The sequence below is a fragment of the Lissotriton vulgaris genome, chromosome 5, assembly GCF_964263255.1.
Source record: "Lissotriton vulgaris chromosome 5, aLisVul1.2, whole genome shotgun sequence".
Lineage (NCBI taxonomy): Eukaryota > Metazoa > Chordata > Amphibia > Caudata > Salamandridae > Lissotriton > Lissotriton vulgaris.
The window spans coordinates 1,597,389,461-1,597,409,193 of NC_141693.1; the positions used below are offsets into that span (position 1 = coordinate 1,597,389,461).

Consider the following 19,733-nt stretch of genomic DNA (forward strand, 5'->3'; position numbering starts at 1 on the left):
GGAGGGTTTATCCCCCTTCTTCACGTTGGAAAGGGCGCATAGAGTCCCGGCTACGCCACCGTCGTTGGGGCGCCCTCCCAGGCCGGTGGTGGCTCGTCTCCTCCATTACAAGGATAGGGATCTGCTGATTCAAAATGCGCGGACGCTGGGTCCCTTCAAAGTGGAGAACAGTTTGGTGACCATCTTCCCGGATTATACCCAGGAAATCCAAAGAGCTAGGGCTTCTTTCCTTGCAATCAAAAAGGAGCTCAGAATTGAGGGGATTCAATATTCATTACTGTTCCCGGCTAAACTACGGATTATCCTGGACGGCGCGACACAGTTTTTTATGACGCCGATGAGGCCTGGACCTGGCTGGAGACAGAGCGGGTAATGATCGAAGACACAAAGCTGAGAATGACCGACCTAAACCGGCGAGGGTACGCCAGTCACAGCGTCTCAGAAAACGACATAAGACTCAGCAGGCCCTGCTGCTTGCGCAATTGGCGGCGGACAAACAAGGGGCCCTAGAAGCGACGGCGGCCATCACGGGGTCGCGGAGAGAGGTGTTGGAAGAAGGTTCGGCGTCGGAGGACGACAAGAGACATTCTGGGACTGAGATTTCAGATGTGGATAGTACCTTGGGGCCGGAGGTGACTCCCCGCTCGGCGGACGATTTGTGACAGGCACGACCTCCGGAGCGCAGTGGGGGGCACAGCCGACTATGGTAGGAGATGAACTCCATGATATCCTTCCAGAGCACGGTAGCAGTGCCAGGCCAATGGGGGGGAGGGGGGGAGATTCTGAGACGGGGGGGCTGGGGCGAGGGCTGCCGCTTGTTGGTGCACGACCGCGCTCCGACTGCCCCTAAGGCAGCCTGCAGTGGCTACTGCAGGGTAGAATTGTTTGTCTGATGTGTGAGGTTTGGATGGGGGCTATGGCGCAGTTGCTAGTTTCTGTCCTGGGGAAGTGGGGGTTGGGGGTTCTGGGGAATGTTTGGGGGGTGGGCACTTTTGAAGCTGGTGTGGGCTGGCAGGCTGTGGCTGCGATGCTGCGAATGAAAGAAGGTAATGGGGACGATGCCTGAGCTGAAGTGCGTCACGTGGAATGTGCGGGGCTCCACACCATGTCCCGACGCCACAAAGTGCATGCATACCTAGTGCGCCGTGGGGTTCAGACTCATCTTACTAAGCTGGAATGTGCGGCACTTCAGAAACGGTGGAGGGGGCAGGTGTTTGGCACAGCGTATTCTGCGTTTGCGAGGGGGGTACTGATTTGGGTGCGGGCGGGGATTCCCTTTCAGGTGACAAATCAGACGATTGATCCGGAAGGTAGATATGTAGGGGTGGCAGGGAGGCTCTATGGTAGGGAAGTAGCGCTCTGTTGTATTTACGCCCGAACTCCGACCAGCCCCGCTTCTTTGACTCCATGTCCGGCTTCCTGGCTCAGTATCTGGCGGGGCAGGTCATACTGGGAGGCGATTTTAATTCCATTACTGATGTCACCTTGGATAGATCTCACCCCCCACTGATTGCATCCCCGGTGCGCAGAGTGGCGAAGCAACGTTGTGACTGGCAGGATGAGTGTGGGCTGATTGATGTATGGCGGGGGCAATATCCTGGGGACAGGGACTACTCCTTCTTTTCTGCACTCCACGAGCTCCATGTCAGGATTGACACGATCCTCTGCGACCCACCCACTGCCGCTTTGGCGAGGCACACTGAGTATCTAGCTAGGACCATCTCTGACCACAATCCCCAGTTGCTTTCCCTCCAGTGGCAGGGAGTGAGGACAGCGATCCCCAATTGGCGACTGAACCCGGACACGTTAGAGGATCAGGTCTTCCAGTCAGAGGTTCATGAGAAGGCGGAGTCATTCTTTGCGACTAATAAGGGAACGGCCTCCACTAGGGGGTTAGAATGGGACGCATTCAAGGTGGTTATGAGAGGCCTATGTATTGGGAAACACATCGGAGAAAGGAAGGTGGTACTGGAGGAGGTCAGGAAGGCAGAGGATGCATTGAGAGAGGTGGAGAGACAGAGGCCGGAACAGGGGGCACTGCAGACACGGCTCCTGGAGGCAAGGGAATTGGTGGCATCGGTGACCGAGAGGCTGAGATGCTATGATTACAGGCAATACACAGAGAGGGTCCATGCAGAGGGCGACAAGGTGGGCACACTGCTGGCGAGGCTGGCAAACCCGGAACCGCGGGGAGGTGCAATACTGAGTGTGAAGTTGGAAACAGGGGATATCGTTTACTCACAGAAGGCGATCCTCTCACGTTTCACTGGGTATTATGAGACCCTATACCAGAGATGCTCAGAGATGGAGGATGGTGCCCTATCCGATTATCTGGCGGAGATCACTCTCCCACAGCTTGACGGGGAAGAGGCCAAGTCCCTGGGCGCTGCGATCACACTAGCAGAGGTTAGGGGGGCCATCAAGCATATGGCACGGAGGAAAACACCAGGGGTGGATGGCCTTCCAGTCGAATTTTATGCTGCGTTCGTAGACATATTGGCGCCCCAGTTGTTGGAAGTCTATAATGAAGCGTTGAAACAGGGCCGGCTGCCCGGCTCGATGAGGGAGGCACTGGTGGTGCCCCTGCTGAAGCCGGGAAAAGATAGTACGGATGTGACCTCTTATAGGCCGCTATCCATGTTAACAGTGGATTATAAAATCTTGAGCCGCATCCTGGCCACTAGATTGCTGCCGCACATGACGTCATTAGTACATGAAGATCAGGCTGGCTTTATCCCCACTCGGAATACCTCTGCTAATATTCGCCGTCTTGTGAGAGTGTTAGGTAGTGAGCTGGACCCGGACGATTGGCCTGCACTACTGTCCGTCGACATAGAAAAAGCATTTGATAGTTTGGAATGGGGCTATTTGGATGAGGTGCTGAGAAGGTTTGGCCTCGGGTCTGGGTTCAGGCGCCGGACAAGAGTATTGTATTCCTCGGCTACTGCCAGGGTACGACTGGGCTCGGTGATCTCCTCCGCATACCCGGTCCAGAGGGGCACGCGACAGGGGTGCTCATTATCACCCCTGTTGTTCGCCCTAGCTATTGAACCTCTGGCAATACGAGCTCGGTCGGGGTTGGTGCACGGGGGGGGGGGTCGTTTGCCGCGGTGAGCGACACCATATATCACTTTATGCAGACGATCTGCTGCTGTTTTTGGAGGACACGGATAGGGCGTTGAAGGTAGCAGTGAATGCGCTCATGGGGTTTGGAGCCCTGTCGGGTCTCAAAGTGAATTGGCGTAAGACCTGCCTTTTCCCGCTGAGAGAGGGGACGCCACAGCCGTCGTTACCGGCAGATGTGATATGGGAGCACTCCTGTTTCACCTATTTGGGGGTCAGGATCTATCATACATCCGAGGGGTTGCTGGAAGGGAACTTGGGCCGGTGCCTGAGAGACCTGCGGGGCTCAACGGCGTTTTGGGCCACACTCCCACTATCGGTGGTAGGAAGAGTGGCACTACTCAAAATGGTGGCACTGCCACGCCTCCTGTATTACTTTAGGACCTTGCCTCTATGGGTCCCACCGAGGTTCTTTAGAGACCTGCGGACCCTCACCATTGGGTTCATATGGGGAACCGGGAGGAGGCGAGTGGCACTAGACACGTTACGTAGGCCAAAACTCGAGGGAGGGATGGCAGTCCCGGATTTCGAATTATATTATTTGGCGGCGCAGCTGCAGATCCTCACGCAACACGAGAATTTCGGGGACCTGACCAGCACAGAGGGAAGGGGGTCCCGAGACATGTCCTATCTTATATTGTAATGAACCAGCAGCTTGATGTGCGGGATCTGACACTTGAGGAAAAAACGTTGCGACTATGCTGGAATAGAAGTCGGAAACAGGCGGGAGTGGTACACCCATATGCCCCGGAGATACCTCTGGGCATGTTGACGGCGTTGCCGCACGGAGGGGATTGGACCCCCCTTTTGGAGTGGGAGGAGTTGGGGCTACAGTTGATAGGCGATTTATACGCGGAGGGAGAACTGCTGCCCTTCCAAGCAGTACAAGACCAGTTTGGAATACCGGCGGGGAACTTCCTCTTGCACATGGCTGTCACGGCAGCGATTAGGAGGCACAGGGGTGAAGGACAGAAAGAACCGGCGACCATGCTGGCATGCCAGTATGTAGTGATGGCAGCAGGGACAATTAAAGCGATTACGTGTCTGCAATCGCGAATGCTTCGGGAGGGACTGCCAACCCTTATTGGCTTGAAACAGAAGTGGGAGGAGAGTATAGGGAAGCCCATTCTGGATGCAACATGGGGACAACTTTTGCAGAGGGCGGGGAAGGGCTGCAGGAATGCACGCTTTCAGCAAGTGCATTTCTTTGTGGTCCATAGGGCCTATCTAACCCCGGGCAGGATCCAGAGACATTTCCGAGTAGCGGGGGCGGCTTGCCCCAGATGTCTCCTCCTGGGGGCTGAATTGGACCATATGTTCTGGGACTGCCCAAGATTGGGATCCTATTGGACTGACGTAGGTGAGCTCCTGAACGAAGTAACAGAGAGGCAGGTGACCTTTGATAAGGCCTCCTGCCTGTTGCTTTGGTTTCCCCACACGAAGAAAACGAAGGTTACCAGCAAGTTTATTGATCTGGGGTTAATACTGGCTCAGCACACACCAGCGATATTTCAGGGACTGAGTGGGGAGGGCGGGCATAGGGGGGGCCTGAGGGAGGCTTGAGGATGATCACAGTGCGTGTAGGACACGGGTTGTTGCATGTAGGCGGGCCAACTAGGCCCAGTTTCCTTGGGTGGAGGGACGACACGGACCCGAATACTTATACCTCGAGGCTTCCTGGCAGGGATGTGTTATTGGTTTGGAGTTGGGGGGGGGGGGGGGGGGGGGAGGGGAGTAGGTATTAAAAAAGCAGCGACATTTGACAGCCCTACCTTGATTGATGCCGAATTTTTTGTTCGCATTCTTGCTTTATCACTTAGCGCCATCCCAGGTCGTAGACTTTTGCCACCCTGCCTCTGGGATGTGGGCTGAATGGCTGTGTGATGCTGGGAGACCTATTGGGGGTGGGCGAATTACGGAGACGGGCAGTAATATGAGTAAGCTGTATAACTTTGATGCTGCAATAAAAATCGTTTTACAAAAAAAAAAAGTGGTGCTCACTAAGCCACTGTCAAGTGGACGCAAGCACAAGCTCTTATCTCACCACTGAACACCAATTATGTTGGACCTGGAGTTACCAGTCCGCCCAGGGTAGCCTGGCACAAGTGGTAAGGACTATTCTCAGAGACATTTGTGTTGGGATTGAGTCACACTTTCCACAGCAACCCAGCGCCCATCCACTAAAAATCAACCCTTGGATACCTGTTGCATGCAGATCGTGGTTGGCGCTTCTCGCTTACTTTCCACTGCCCCGCTGGTCTGACCATCTTGCCAGCACAACTGTCAGCCTCCCGCCTGCCTCCCGCCGTCCCGCTGGTGTTGTTACCCTGCCAGCGTGACCACCGAGTGGAGGGCGGACTGGGAACTACACCTCCCAGCAGTTCCGGCGGCGCACACACCAACAAACCGCGCCAGGAGGCGTATAAGAGCCGTGCAAGACCCGCCTCGCGGGACGCCGGGCAAAGGGCGGGCCCTCTATGGCCCTCAGAGGCCGGAGGAGACTGGACTGGGCCAAAGACCTTGGTCGATCATCCAAGACTGTGAATAACAGAATTGATTTGTAAGCATACTCTGGCAGCCTTTGTTCTGATATTAGCTGTTGGGGCCCATTTAGCTGATCACCTGCTAACCATTAGTACAATTTACGTGAGTCTAGTGTTCCCGGCTCACTCTGTTTCCTCTCTCTGTTTTCGGTGAGGAAGATGGAATGCTGCGAAACTAGAAGTATGGCGGCGGCGGGTGGTAAAAAGATGACCGGCACATTAGATGATTTTATTGTTCGTACTAACTCCTTGATCGATCAAGGTATCGTACTCATGGAAAGAAGGGTTTCCAAGGAACTCGCATTAGCTAAAAGATCGTCTTTGGGTCACATTGGTTCTGTACGTACCCCTGATACCTCGTTATGCATACTTAACTCTGTGCAGACTCGTGTTGATGTTCATAATGTTACCTGCATTCAGCCTGATTCATTACTCCTTAATCCCCAGGCCCAGGCTTACAACCTCACAGGGACTAGTTTGGAGTCTAACTTGGCAGACCTTCAGGTAGACTCTCAGGTAGTGACCCCAAATGGCCAGAAGAGGGGGAAGCGGGAGGGGGCCATTCCAAAATGTAAGCATCCCAATACCAACATTCCTGGAGCTAAGAAAGTCAGTGCAGTAACAGCCGGGAACATCAGTATTGATCCTAGTGAGAGGGGTAGTATAGAAGGGTTGAGGGAATCCAGCAGGGAATCTGTTGGGCGGAAAACTGGGGCGGAAGTAGCTCAATCTGAGACCGCAAGATTACCCTTGAACATCCTTGACGATACCATGCTGGATAACCCCCTGGCCGATATCCTTGAAGACAGCACCATAGCCGACAGGTCGGGAGTCGACAGTTTAGGAGCTACTGATGGGGAGGACGAGCCCATAGGCTGTACTATAACAAAAATTATTAAAACACAACTCGCTCCCTTAGAAGCTAGGCTGTATGGTATTGAAAAATTGCTTCATGATATACACAAGGATATAAGGTCTCAGGATAGCCCTCATGCCAATAGGGCAACTCATGCAACTGCTCTAGATAGCAAACGCCAGCCAGTGAGTAAATGCTCAGCAGTGGTTGAAAATAAGACACCCAAGATTCCGCTGCCGAATCTCCCTAACCCTGTGAGTAACAAAGTGAGTACCCAAATACCCATATTAAATAAGCCCACCGACCAAGGTAATCCAAAAGGACCTGTTACCTTTACCCCAAAGACCGACTCAGCCCCCTTTGAAAAAACCATGACACGGCGAAACATTCATCTACCGCCGGATGCCTGTCCCTATGTGATCATCTTGACAGGGGTCACGGAATTAGCCCCTTCAAATTTAGAAACTTTCCAGGTGCTTAAAAATTAGGTATGCCACTGGCTCGCTAATAACTATCCTCTACCTTCAAATTTTTGTGGCAACATCTTTATGGTTGAGAGAACGCCTTGGGTGGGACATAATAGGAAAAGAATGCAGGGGGACTGCATAGTAGTGACTTTTGAAGATTCCCGAATTGTGGAATATATTTGCCGGGGGAAACCTCGAAATAATGGTACCTTAGTCACGGCCAGGGCTTTGTCCTATTTTTATATGCCCATTGAGCAACGGAGAAGTGTGGCTCACTGTTTAGAGGAGGCAGACCCTGATGCAGAGGTCAGACCCGGGACCAGGGTTCAATTCCCGACGTGGCAGGGTCTTGAGCTAAAAAATGTCCACGGACTCGATAATTCTCGCCTCGGTGCCTACTCGAATCATGGGTTCACACTCTGCAACTCTGGGCAATAGCTTGCTTAATCTCCACTACGGCCCACCGCGATGGGATGCCTGGTCTTCACCGTGGGGATGCCCAGTAGGGGTTATCTCGCAGGGAAAGCCAGGAAGGGTTCCCAAAGCAAGCGCTAAAAGACCTGTCGGTGATTTGGCGCTATATAAATCGAAATTAACATAACATAACATAACAATAGATGGAGTTGGCTAAAGGACCCCAATCATCACAGGGGAGGGAGGAGGCATGAGGTGCCTAGGGACATGAATTCCTATAGTTGGGGTGGGGGCGGGGAGGAGGGGTGGAACCTAGTTCAGAGAAGAGGAGGAAGGCATAATCATGGTAATGGACACTGTGCAGATAGTTTTAGGGGTAACGGTATGATCATTGGTCACTCAAATAATTATACCCAAGCTCCCCATGTATTACATAATCTCTGCAATTTCCCAATGGCAAACCAGTATGACTGCCTGTCCCACTTAGGTTGGGTGGATTGACAACTGGAGAGCATAGTGTCAGGAAAAGCTAAAGGAAACAGGATCATACCCGTTTCACCTGCAAAAGTGGCCCCAGATATTAGGGTCCCTATTGTGGATACCAGGTTATCAGCTCCAGCTGCTCAGGAGCTTGGTGGGGGCAGGGATTTAGTAACTAGTATTAATAGTCAATTGGTCGGCAGGGATGCCACCAGAGGCAATAGAGTCATAAAGGTGGTAACTTGGAACATTGCTGGGCCAAGGAACAAAGTTGATGATCCTATCTGGAGGGAATTTATAAGTACTGCAGACATCATTGGCCTACAGGAGACTTGGGACACAAAGAACATACTTACTTTGGATGGCTATACCACCTACTCTCTCCCAGCAGTTACTACTACCAGAGGAAGAGCAAGGGGGTGGGGGGTGGTTACCCTGGTGGCAGCTAATATTCTTGGAACACATACGGTGATTGCCACAGGTTCTCCTTACTGTTTGGCAGTCCAAATTGCCTGCAAAGGGGCTCATAACGTTTTAATTGTAAATTTTTATAACTCTTTTGATAGAGCCACCTCAACTAGCAACTTGACAGCATTAGATTCCTTTTTTGCAGAATATAAGGAGTTGACTGAGTCTCAATGCTTTATAATACTACTGGGGGACTTTAATATTCATGGTTGCCCAGATAAATGTTTGTCCGCTGATCTATTTGCCCCCATTGAACAAGGTGATATTCATTTTGAGCATACGGATCAGGGGATTCTGTTAGAAAACATCTTGGCGGAAAATGGTTTAATGTTACCCACAGGGGATGAGGAGGATATACCCACTTGTAAGGGAAATGGCAGTGGGTAAACTGTAGATTTTATTTTTATAAGCTTAACCCTGGGGAGTAACATAGCAGGCTATTCTCCTGTCTGGTCTCATTTTAGCGATCATAACCTGTCTTTCTACGTGTTGGAGGTGTCCATAGCACGTCTGAGAGCTCATTGAACAGGGTTGATAAACAAGATATTCGGGCAATAGACCAGGCACGTAGGATCAAATGGTGTAAAATTGTTCCTGAAGACTTCCTAAGTAACCTCTCTAATATTAGAGGGGAGGAGTTGCGTATATGTATGGATGAGGAAGCTGGGGACAAAGAGGTAGTGGAGGCATATCAATAGGTCCGTCACCAGGTTAAGTCTGATTTGATGCGTTCTGGTAAAGCTAAAGATTCAGGGACAGTCGGCTGGTTTGACCATAACTGTTCAGTAGCCAATCGTAAATTGAAGGAGGCTCTGAAATGTAAGCCAGTCGACAGACAATGTGTGGCCCTCTTAAGGAAAGCATATAAAGCAGCAGTAGAACAGAGGAGACGGGAGATCAGGGAAGATGCCCGGGCGGAATTGACCTCTATAGACGTGATAAAAAATATTGCCAAATTCTGGGCTGTGGTCAATCAACCTTACTTTGTTGACTCAAGCAATAATGTCCTAGACTGTGGCATTCAGGAAGACAAGTGGCTCACCCATTTTAAGTCAGTTTACGAACAGGTGACTACAGGGGTTGATGTTTCAACCGCGTCGAATAGTCATCCATATACTTTAGTGGTGAATGAGGGTGAGGTGGCTGAAGCCATCAGTAAAATGACAAGCAATAAGGCCCCTGGCCCTGATGGCGTACCAGCCGATCTTTTTAAATCCAATAGAGCAATATGGTCTAAAGTCTTATCTAATGTATTTAATAGAATTTGCAAATTCGGTATCCCAACGACCTGGTCGCAATCGGTCATTGTACCTATTTTTAAAAAAGGTAACAGAGGTGACCCGGGTAATTACCGCCCAATTTCCCTTATAGATTCTGCAGTGAAGGTCCTAGGCAGCATTACAGTATGGGTTCAGAAAGGGGCGCAGCACGATAGATCAAAGCCTCAACCTCCAATTGCTGATTGGGAAGTATACCATAGCGAAGCAAGGCTGCTTGTATATAGCATTTATGGACCTGTCCTCAGCCTTTGACCGAGTGAACAGGTCCACGCTATGGGGTTTGCTCCTAAAGATGGGTATCGATGAAAACATAGAATATTTTTTAGTCGATCTCCATAGGGACCTCACAGCCACAGTGAGATACGATCGTAAGGGGAATTGTACGGGCAAGATAGGTATAACCAACGGGGTCAGGCAAGGCTGTATTTTAGCCCCCCTATTATTTACCCTATACATCAACGAGTTGGCCAGTGTGTTAGGAGCAGCTTGCAAGGATATCCCGAGGGCAGGCAAGTTCCCCATTCCCACATTATTATATGCGGATGATGCCGCTCTTTTGGCGCACACGTCAGTAGGGCTACAAAGTCTTTTAAATTCATTTTATGAATTTATGTCCTCCTTGGATCTTAGCGTTAATTATACCAAATCTCATGTCATGGCTGTGGGTACTAAGGGCAGGCATAGGAAGCTGATGACACTCCACTGTAATGGGAATAAGTTATCGAGGGTAACTAGATTCCCATATTTGGGGGAGGTTTTTGATGAAAGTTCCACCTGGCTTCCCCAATTGTCTGAGAAAAGAAATGCTTTTGTCCGGTCCATTTTTGCAGTTTTGGGATTTTCATGGAAATTGGGGGTAAAACCGTTACAGGCAGTGTTAAAGGTTTATGCCGCCAAATGTGTTTCCTTAGCCATGTATGGCGCAGATCTATGGGGTTTTAAGAACGCTAAGTTGTTACAGGTGGCAGAGGACACGTTTTTGAAGTCCATTTTATCAGTACCACAATCGACCTCAGGTTTCATAGTGCATCAAGAATGTGGGGTGGAATATCTAGAAGACCGGATTGCCATCGCACCCCTATTAAAAGTGGATTGCGGTTTGGATGAACCCGGAATTGGAGGTGAACCATGAGATCCTGAGGGACTGTCTTACTTTAGAACATTGGGAATTCATTCCATGGCTAAAATATGTTTAAAAACTTGCAGCCTCACTAGGTCGCCCAGAATTATTTGATGAGCCGGTCAAGCCAAACTGGTCAAGGGAGACATGAAATGGGTCAAGACCGCATTCAGGCTGCACAAAAGGGATGGATAGAGAAGGCTATGACCTGACTAAGTCAACCGTGAGAGCCCATCAGTTAGTTGTAATAACATACCATGACCTAGAACCATATCTGAAGGTTGTTAATAATGCTAATCACAGATATTTACTAACCAAGTTTAGGCTGAATAAACTCCATCTCCTTCTCTCTGGGCGCCCATGTTGGACCAAGGTATCAGAATTAGAATTGTGTACTTGTGATGGATTTTCGATAATGGACACTGCTCACTTCATGTTCTTTTGTGGTTATTTTTACGGACATCCAGAAAAAATTCATTGTACCCCTACTAAAGGATAAAGGGTTCAGACAAGTGAAACCGGCCCTATTGTATCTTCAGCTACTGTCCAATCCGTGGGAAATCATTAATGTTGCTACATTTTTAACCATAGCCATGAGACTAAGGAAAAAACTAGTTAGTCTTAGATAAAAGTCTTGCATGGTCTATTTTTAGAGTTTGTAAATCATGAATTTTAAGTAAATTGGATAATCTGTGTATGCTTTTTAAATTTGCACATGAATTTGGTATATATTCTGTACAGTTTTTATCTTTTTTATATATGTTTTGCTGTCTGTTAACCATATTGTAATTTGGTACCTCTGCCCTTCTGTTTTTTTGGGACTTTGTATACTGACACTACACCAGGTTAGAAAAATATAGTATGCTTTATCAAGTTATCTTATTATGTCAGTCAATAATTGTTTAAATACATTAAACACTTCCACATTTGATTTCCTGCATCAATAAGCATACGACATTACATTTAGTACCAGCACTGGGTTTTCTAGGGGAGAATTAATTCAGTAATTCACTTAATGCTTTAAATTTCAGGCAATACTTTTTGTGATTCAAACAAACCTTAGCAAGATCAACATTTCACTTCACTTTAAAGAAGCAAGATTTCACATTACCACCACCTGGAGACCATTCATGTATCTCTTTTCTAGTATCATTAGATTATGCTATGACACAGCAGTAGTCTGTATAATTCACCCCTGGTAAAATAAGCACAGGCATCAATTTTCATCTTAACATGCAATAGAACTGGTTATATGAATTGTTCTAGCTTCGTTCTAACTTTAGAGGAAAGCCAGCAACAGTTCTAGGACAGGCGATTCTCAGTATAGTGGTCCTGTTACTCGAGCTCCCTTGGCTACACGACAGTTTTTACTAAGGTTCCAGAGATCAGACCGCCCACTTGGCCATGAATCGTTTTCTCTGGGTTTATGTCCCGCACCAGCCCCCAGATCCCTGCTTACTTGTGGCTTTAGGGCTATTAGTTTTCGTCTCAGCCGACTCAGGCAGCTGGAATTAACTGAGCCACACCTTCAGCTCTATGGTGTAGCGTCTTCTCCCTCGCAGACAAGGCCGTCTCCCACTCTGGGCCTGCGCGGGGAGAGTACGCTTTTGAGACCGGATGAAGCCGACTGTTTTGGCTCGACCGAACTTCAAAGCCAACTCGCTGCCTCTTTGAGAGCCGCGCTCCACTGGGCTTGCGCGGGGAATCAGCGGCCGCACTGCCACGCTACCGCCTCCTCAGCGCAGTTGTCAGGTTCCTCTTCAGACCTGCGCGTTGATAGAGACGCTTCACTGCTGCTCCGCCCCTACCGCACCGCCGAGACCTTCACGGCGTCTGCCCTTCAGTCAGACGCCTCAGCGATTCCTCTCAGCGACAGGCCACAATGCCGGCGCGCCTCCAGTCCCGATGCTGTGGGACAGGCAATTCCCCACTCCAGTGGATCCTCGCATTACCCGCCCCCGAAAGGAGGGAAGAGGGGGGGGCTACCTCGGTGCAGCGTTTCCTGTCACAGGTGAGAGGGGACAGGCCAGGGCAGGAGTGAGTTTGTGAAGGAACCGGGGGGGAAAAAAGGTTGTCGGAATCTCACCGTCTCCCCCAGGGGTTGCCAAAGTTCTCAGTCAGCTCCTCCTCCCGATGGGGTAATTGAGCAGATCTGTCCGCTCTTCGTGAACCCCAGCAGTCTCCTGTGTTCACCCAGTGAAAGGGTCAGTCCCTCTTATACGATGAGGACTCTCAGCCAGAGTTTAAAGGGAGATAAGTCTGGGTAAGGCCAGATCTATGGTTAGAAGGAGAGATGACAGATATAAGGAAGCAACCCTCTAGAGAAGACAACCATCTCAATGTTCTAACCCCCCTTGACGCCACAGTCTGCACTCCCACTAACTCCTTGCTGAACAAAATGGCCGCCCAGGTTATGACCTTATATACCCTAGTTCCAGTTCACCAGAAGGGGCCAGAAGGTTCTAGAGTCTCCCCAGTATAATCCTATGGCTCAGGTTCCTGAGGTAAAAAATGTGCCAGTTACAGGCCACCATTTTGTGTGTCTCTGTAGTTACCAGAGCACTTAGGCCTCAAAAAGCTGTGGAAAAAAGTAGCACCTAACCCAAAGGACATCACCAAAAATTCCAGTGGACTTAAAAATGACAAGGAGTAGGAGGCAAAAAGGGGACAAAATGAATAAACAAAAGGAGGGACCACCCAAAGGGCTGACAGGTCTAACAAACAGGCCAAGAATGCTTTTCTACAGGTTTCCTCATTTTCATTCGCTCTTCCAGTAGGCCTTATAAAATTGAAACAATTAAGAATGAGGATAATCCAAAAGCTATAGACACACCAGTGAATCTGTGCAGACCTCCTTCACATATCAAAGGAGCGCTCCAGGACACTGGCGTGCAATCTTCTTTCCAATATGGCCAGCTTGCTTTGCAATCACAGCCTGGCATTGCTGAACTAAATAAACTCCATGACTGCTGAACTGCCGGTAGCATGGATACTTTCATTTTTTTCCAGCCTGTATAGGCATTTATTTAAGTTACAACCAAATGCTATTGTTTTTATTTAAATCAAAACATTACACATCGTGCCATCACAATATCATGAACGAATCCAAGAAAACACTACAAAACGTCACATCACTTTATTTAGCGATCATAATTATATTGGCTCCACTATCTACCCCAAATCTTGCAATGTTTGTGTGGCCCTCCTCTGACATTTTTATAAATAGATTCCTCCATATTCAAGTATTAGTCCATTGTGGCCTGCCATTCTGCCGTAGGAGGGCCAGGGGATTTCCCGTATTGAGCAAGGTCTTGTTTGGCAATCATCGTCCCATTAATAAACAAGGTGTGTTCACCTCTACAGCTTCCTACATCATCCAGAATACCTAGGAGTGCAATATGGGATGAAAGGTCAACAGGTTGCCCTGTTATTCTAGAGAGGGTGGGAAATATCTCAGATCAGAATTATACCGACACAGGACAATTATAAACCATAAGGTGCAAACAAAATCTCGCTACAGCCTCCTAGGGGTCAAGCAGGTAGTGTGCAGATAATTTAACTCCACAAGGTGCAGGTGTGAGGGTAATAACTAGTATACAAGGTACAATTTTGGTGGCTCTCCAACCATTTTGATCTAGGGGTCCCACCGGCTTCCCCATCGTTTCATAAGCACCAGAAATGTATCCAGGGTGTATATAATTAATGATCTGTAGATAAGTGATATGCCTCCTTTCCCTAATGGGCCTAGGATGACTTTTAGCTTCTAACTGGCTATATTCAGGAGACTCAATCAAAGCAGATTGGTGAGAGGTCAATGCGTGTCGCAGCTGCAAGTATTTGTAGCATCAATTCTGTGGAGATAAAATTCATTTTGAAGAAGAGTCTGAAACAACTTCAATTGTGAGCCCTGCCAGACATCAGCCATGGTTCAAACCCTTCCAGACGGGCACTATTTTGAAGCCATTTCTCCTGCCAGAGGAAAAACACCATCAAGTGCGGGTTTCCAGTCAAATCTGATCCAACACAAGCCCGACCGCCAGCTTAAAAAGGGCAACTTCAGTAATTTCTGGGAGACAGTCTGAAAGAGGATTCCCATACAGTAAGGCTAGTATGTTGCTTTGACCAACCAGGGAGATCTCGGTATGAAATGCAGAGTCCTCAAGTCCCCTGTACAGTCAATCATCCTGTACCAGAATCCGAGGTCCAATAGTAGACGCAGAGATTGGCAATACCCATGCCCTATCATAAGCAGGAGCAAAAGAAAAAGAAACGAAAGTCTCCACTAAGAATGTTGAGCTGAAGGTTGAAGCATCTACTTAGATTATTCCACGTCAGCAGTAGAGCAAAGTTAATACTCCAAGCGAGTCCCGGTTCTGATGCAATATGCCTTCCCAGTTATTGGAAGCCAAGTCTGTAGATAGGATTGCCACTCAACTGTCTCACTATCCCCCTTGCGTGGGACTAGCAGCGACTTTGATAAATTGATCTTTAGGCCAGAGGCCTCACCATAAAGTTCTAACATGTGTGTAGGTCAGTTGAGGAGCTTGTGTCTTGGGGTCGACAGACAAAGAGGAGTACATGCACAGAACGCAATCTGGTCCTCCAAGTCATCGATCCACACAAATTCCCACTTACAACCGGCGCAACTGACCCACTTTGCAAGGGTTTCCTTCATCATTACGCCGAGAAGCTGTCCCCTCTGGAAATCGGAAAAAAGGGATGAGAGGGTGCCATTCACTTTCATCTGCACAGGAGTATTAGCATATATTTCACAAACTACACAAAGCGGGCCTGAAATCCATATGGGATAGTACTATATACCAGAAGACCAATCAAGGAAGTTGAAGACTTTCAAAGTCTATGAGCTCAAATTGAGTGTGGTCCCAGAGCCCCATTGCAATTTGCACCCTGTGAATACAATAGCTGGCGCTGCAGCGGGGGATGAAACAGCATTGATCCGGGTGAACACGCAAGGTGGCCATCTGCAAAAGCCTATGGAGAAGGACCTTGGTGTAGATTTTTAACTCTGCATTAATGAAGGAGATTGGGTGCTATGAACAGTGTAAGAAACTGGATTTTTAGGTCTCGCTGGTGTTAGCAGCTCCAGCGAAAGACCTATTGCTGTGGGTTTGCCGGGAATGGGGCACAGGGGGTGGTTACGCGCTTCACCTCGGCGATTTCATCTCGAGGACGCGCTTCTGCAGTCGGGCTTGCATCACGTGTGCTGACTCTCCACAGCGCTGCAGATCTGTTTTTGCGATCGCGCCTAATGACTTCCGTGTCTCGTTTTTTTTTTAGGCAAGTTGCACGCGCTTAACTCTCCAGGGCGCTGCAGATCTGTTGTTGTGATCGCGTCTAATGACTTCCGTGCCTCGCATTTATTTTAGGCAAGTTGCACGCGCTTGACTCTCCAGGGCGCTGCAGATCTGTTGTTGTGATCGCGCCTAATGACTTCCGCGTCTCTAATTATTTTAGGCAAGTGGCACGCGCTTCTGCTGGCCGTGTGCAGACTCTCCTGTGCGCTTCAGTTCAGATGTTGTTAACTAATGTGCTTGGTGATTTTTATTTAACCACGGTGTTAAAAGTCGCAAAGGTACGTTAAAAGCCGCCTCACTGGGACTATGGTTGCTTTTAAATTCCAAAGCATTACCACGTCTCGAACTTCGTAACCCTTCTTGTCACTGACACCATTACGGTTAAAAGAACAGCTTACAATATATAATTTCTACGATAGCTCTCATGTTATGGAATTAATTAAAATCAACAAGTTATGTAAAAAGCCGCAACACTGCCGCTTCTGCTGGCCCTGTGCACACTCTCCTGTGCGCTTCCGTTCAGCTGTTGTGAACTTATGTGATTGGTGATTTTTATTTAACCACGGTGGGCTCTCATGTTATGGAATTATTTAAAATCAACAAGTTATGTAAAAAGCCGCCTCACTGCCGCTTCTGCTGGCCCTGTGCACACTCTCCTGTGCGCTTCCGTTCAGCTGTTGTGAACTAATGTGATTGGTGCTTTTCAGGTCTCGCTGATGATTACAGCGTATAGCGCTGCTCCAGCGAAAGACCTATTGTTGTGGGTTTCCTGGGAATGGCTGAGAGGGAGTGGTTACGCGCATAACCTCGGCGATTTCACCTCGAGGACGCGCTTCAGCTGGCAGGCTCGCATCACGTGTTCAGACTCTCCTGGGCGCTGCAGCTCTGGTGTTGTGAACGTGCCGAACGTGCCTAATGACCGCGCCTAATGACTACCGTCTATCAGTCGAGCCGTCAATGTGCCCCGACGCCCCCACTCACCGGGTCCCTCATACTCCTCTCGTCCTGTCCCGCGGTAGTGGCGCTGCACGGGATTCGTAGGCGGCTATCTCCCTTCCCTTCACAGGAGAGCGTGGTAGGCTCCCGTCCGCTTCCTGTCTGTGCTGGTGGCCCCGCCCTCAAGCAGGCAGTCCCGGGCAGTCCAGCCTGGCTTCCTGTGTCTCGCCCGTGCAGAGGGACCGGAAACACTCAATCCAAGAAAGGTACGTTGCTTGTTGTGGTCGGCATTTGCTTGCAGCGATTCTCAGTAGTGTCTACCAACTTTGTTTGATGCGCTCTAAGCTTTCAATTAGCTAGATAAGAATATTTACATTTTAAAGAGCTGCAAATGTTGCTGTATACAAGGAGGCGCGATTGGCCAAGAATCACACAAGCTGATGAAGTGGGGAGCCGGGATCCCAACCTAGGTTTCTTCGAGAGAGAGAGAGACACGCTTTCTGCTCTGCCCCAGCTCACCTCAGTCTAAAGTTCCAACGCTCACTCTGACCTGAATGGCAAATTTATTTACTCTTATAACCTTAGACAAACGTTACCATTTATAGACTGTTTTAGGAGGAAAAAAGATTGCCTCAGCTGTGCGAGATCCTGTCTTCCTTGGATCCACTTGTTGGGCAGACTTCACTGCAGGCTCTCTGAGCTGGATGCACCCTGTTTAGTGGCCTCTTTATGCCGGGTGAGACCACCGCCTTTATCCTCTGGGACTCTCTCCCAGCCTCTCATGGCCCTTCCTGTGAGATTCAAACAGACCTCTTCTCTGAGGTATTGAGCCCCCTCACACCCCATTGGGCCCCTGCATGCGGGCGCAAAGCCTTGAAGCACCCTCTCTGGGGCTTTGCCTGTGTGGCGCTCAGTCCGATGCCCGCAGCCCTCATTCTAGGCCCTGCCTGTACAGTGCAGCTCGCCAAGATTCCCTCCGGGCTCTTTGCCTGAGGGGAGCCAAACCACTGTCCCTCTATCGAGGACCCCCATGTGGTGCGCATCCACCCATTCCTATTTGTACTGCAGAGTGCAGAGCCACTGCCCCTTCCTCTTGGCCTGGCCTGTGGGGCTTATAGCGCGATGTCTGTAGAGGGCACCTGTGCATGAATCCCCCTCACTGGGCCCCGTCTGTGGAATGCAGGGGTAATGTCCTTCCATCGATGCCCCCCATGGGGTGCGCATGCCCCCAACCCTTTCCTATTTGTACTGCAGAGCCAGAGTGCAGAACAACTGGCCCTTCCTCGTGCCCTGGCCTGTGGGGCTTATAGCGAGATTTCTCTGCCTGTAGAAGGCAGTTCTCCATTAACCCCCTTCCTGTTCCCACACCTGTGGAATGCAAGGGGTAATGTACCTCGGTCCGTACCAATTCCCGCTCCCTCACACCCTGACACTTTCAGCTTCTGCTCTGCCTTTCCCCTCCGGGTTGAGGGTCCTGCGGGTGGGTGCGCTGCTCGATGGGACTTGGGAGCCCCCTCCCCGCATATGCTCCCAAGTACTGAGTGCTTTAACGCCAATTAGGGGCGGCTGCCACACAGCCTCATTGAGCGCCGCTGGCCCCTGAATGCATCTGCCTAGAAATGAACACGAGGCGGGGAGTGGGTGAATGGTCAGGAGAGGGGGCTCTTCCGGAGGAAGGGGCGGGGAGCTATGATTTTATGGAGCGCTCAGAAGCAGCGCCTTTCAGATTTATGTGCACTTCGACAACCGCAAGATCTGACGAATCCCTTCGAGGGGGCTTCAGAGGGATTTTTTGCAAGATGGGGCTGATCTCTGGAGGGGCTTGGCATCAATAGTAACATTTCCAAATTACCATCATGACTCTGGGCAATAGCTTGCTTAATCTTCCCGACGGCCCCCAGCACCTAGAGACCCTTACGGGTGATTGTGCCGCTTTACAAATGTGGATTATCATGTCATATGCTGGGATTCCCATATAACTGTAATTACTAATCAAAGGCCGGCTTAATATCCCACCCGCATTCTGTTAGCCCCGCACAGCTGGTCAGGGGGCGCCCTCCGCAGAGGGGTCTGGGCTGCTGCTGCCCTCACACTGCACTACAGCTAGTGCACACTGGCCGGGGTCTGCAGGAAAACGCACAGCTGATACAGCGCCTCTCAAGAGACCACCGCGTGGGAGCTATGCAAATGTTTGTAAGTGTGAATGCGGTGGCACTGGTGCCTCTCTGGTGCCTATTAGTTTTCTTCCCCAAGGACTTGCAAGTCTATTTTGTGTTTGTAATCATTTTGGTGCATTTAAGACAGAGCTGCACGAAACTTCATCTTAAAAGGATGCCCTGCCACGGTCTAAGGTAGCTCTGTGCCACCATGGCTCACTGCTTTTCTCTGCCTGGCCACAGGCTCTGGTGACTTGCGAAATCTGTGGCTCACAGGGCTCGGGTGGCTTCCTGACACTGTGGAACTGTTCCTTCTATGTTGTCTCAGGGATACCGGTCTCTGTCGGAATCTGGCCTTCCCCTGGCACGGCAGCATTGGGATGCTGTGGCTCACAGTACTCTGCGGCGCCACAGGCGGGGACTCACTAGAGTCAAATCTGTAGTTGCACAGTTCATTAAAACAAGCATTTTCAATGCAATAGGTCTTGCATTTGCGAGAGTTTGAGCTATTGGCATTGTAAATGGCAATGCCTTTTATTAAAAGAGTTTGAAAACCTGCAAGCTGTGCGTAAACA

The 19,733-nt window shown here is 49.7% G+C and overlaps 2 protein-coding genes across 3 annotated transcripts in view; one reads left to right on the forward strand and one right to left on the reverse strand.

Moving 5' to 3' along the window:
- TM9SF1 (transmembrane 9 superfamily member 1) overlaps window positions 1-19,733 on the reverse strand; it is a 281,183-nt gene that overhangs the window by 193,484 nt on the left and 67,966 nt on the right. The window lies entirely within an intron of this gene.
- On the forward strand, window positions 5,722-7,884 carry LOC147716776 (uncharacterized). The gene is made up of 2 exons (XM_086920431.1): window positions 5,722-7,254; window positions 7,607-7,884. The coding sequence occupies exon 1, from the start codon at window positions 5,826-5,828 to the stop codon at window positions 7,008-7,010; it is 1,185 nt and encodes a 394-aa protein (XP_086776557.1). The 5' UTR covers window positions 5,722-5,825; the 3' UTR covers window positions 7,011-7,254; window positions 7,607-7,884.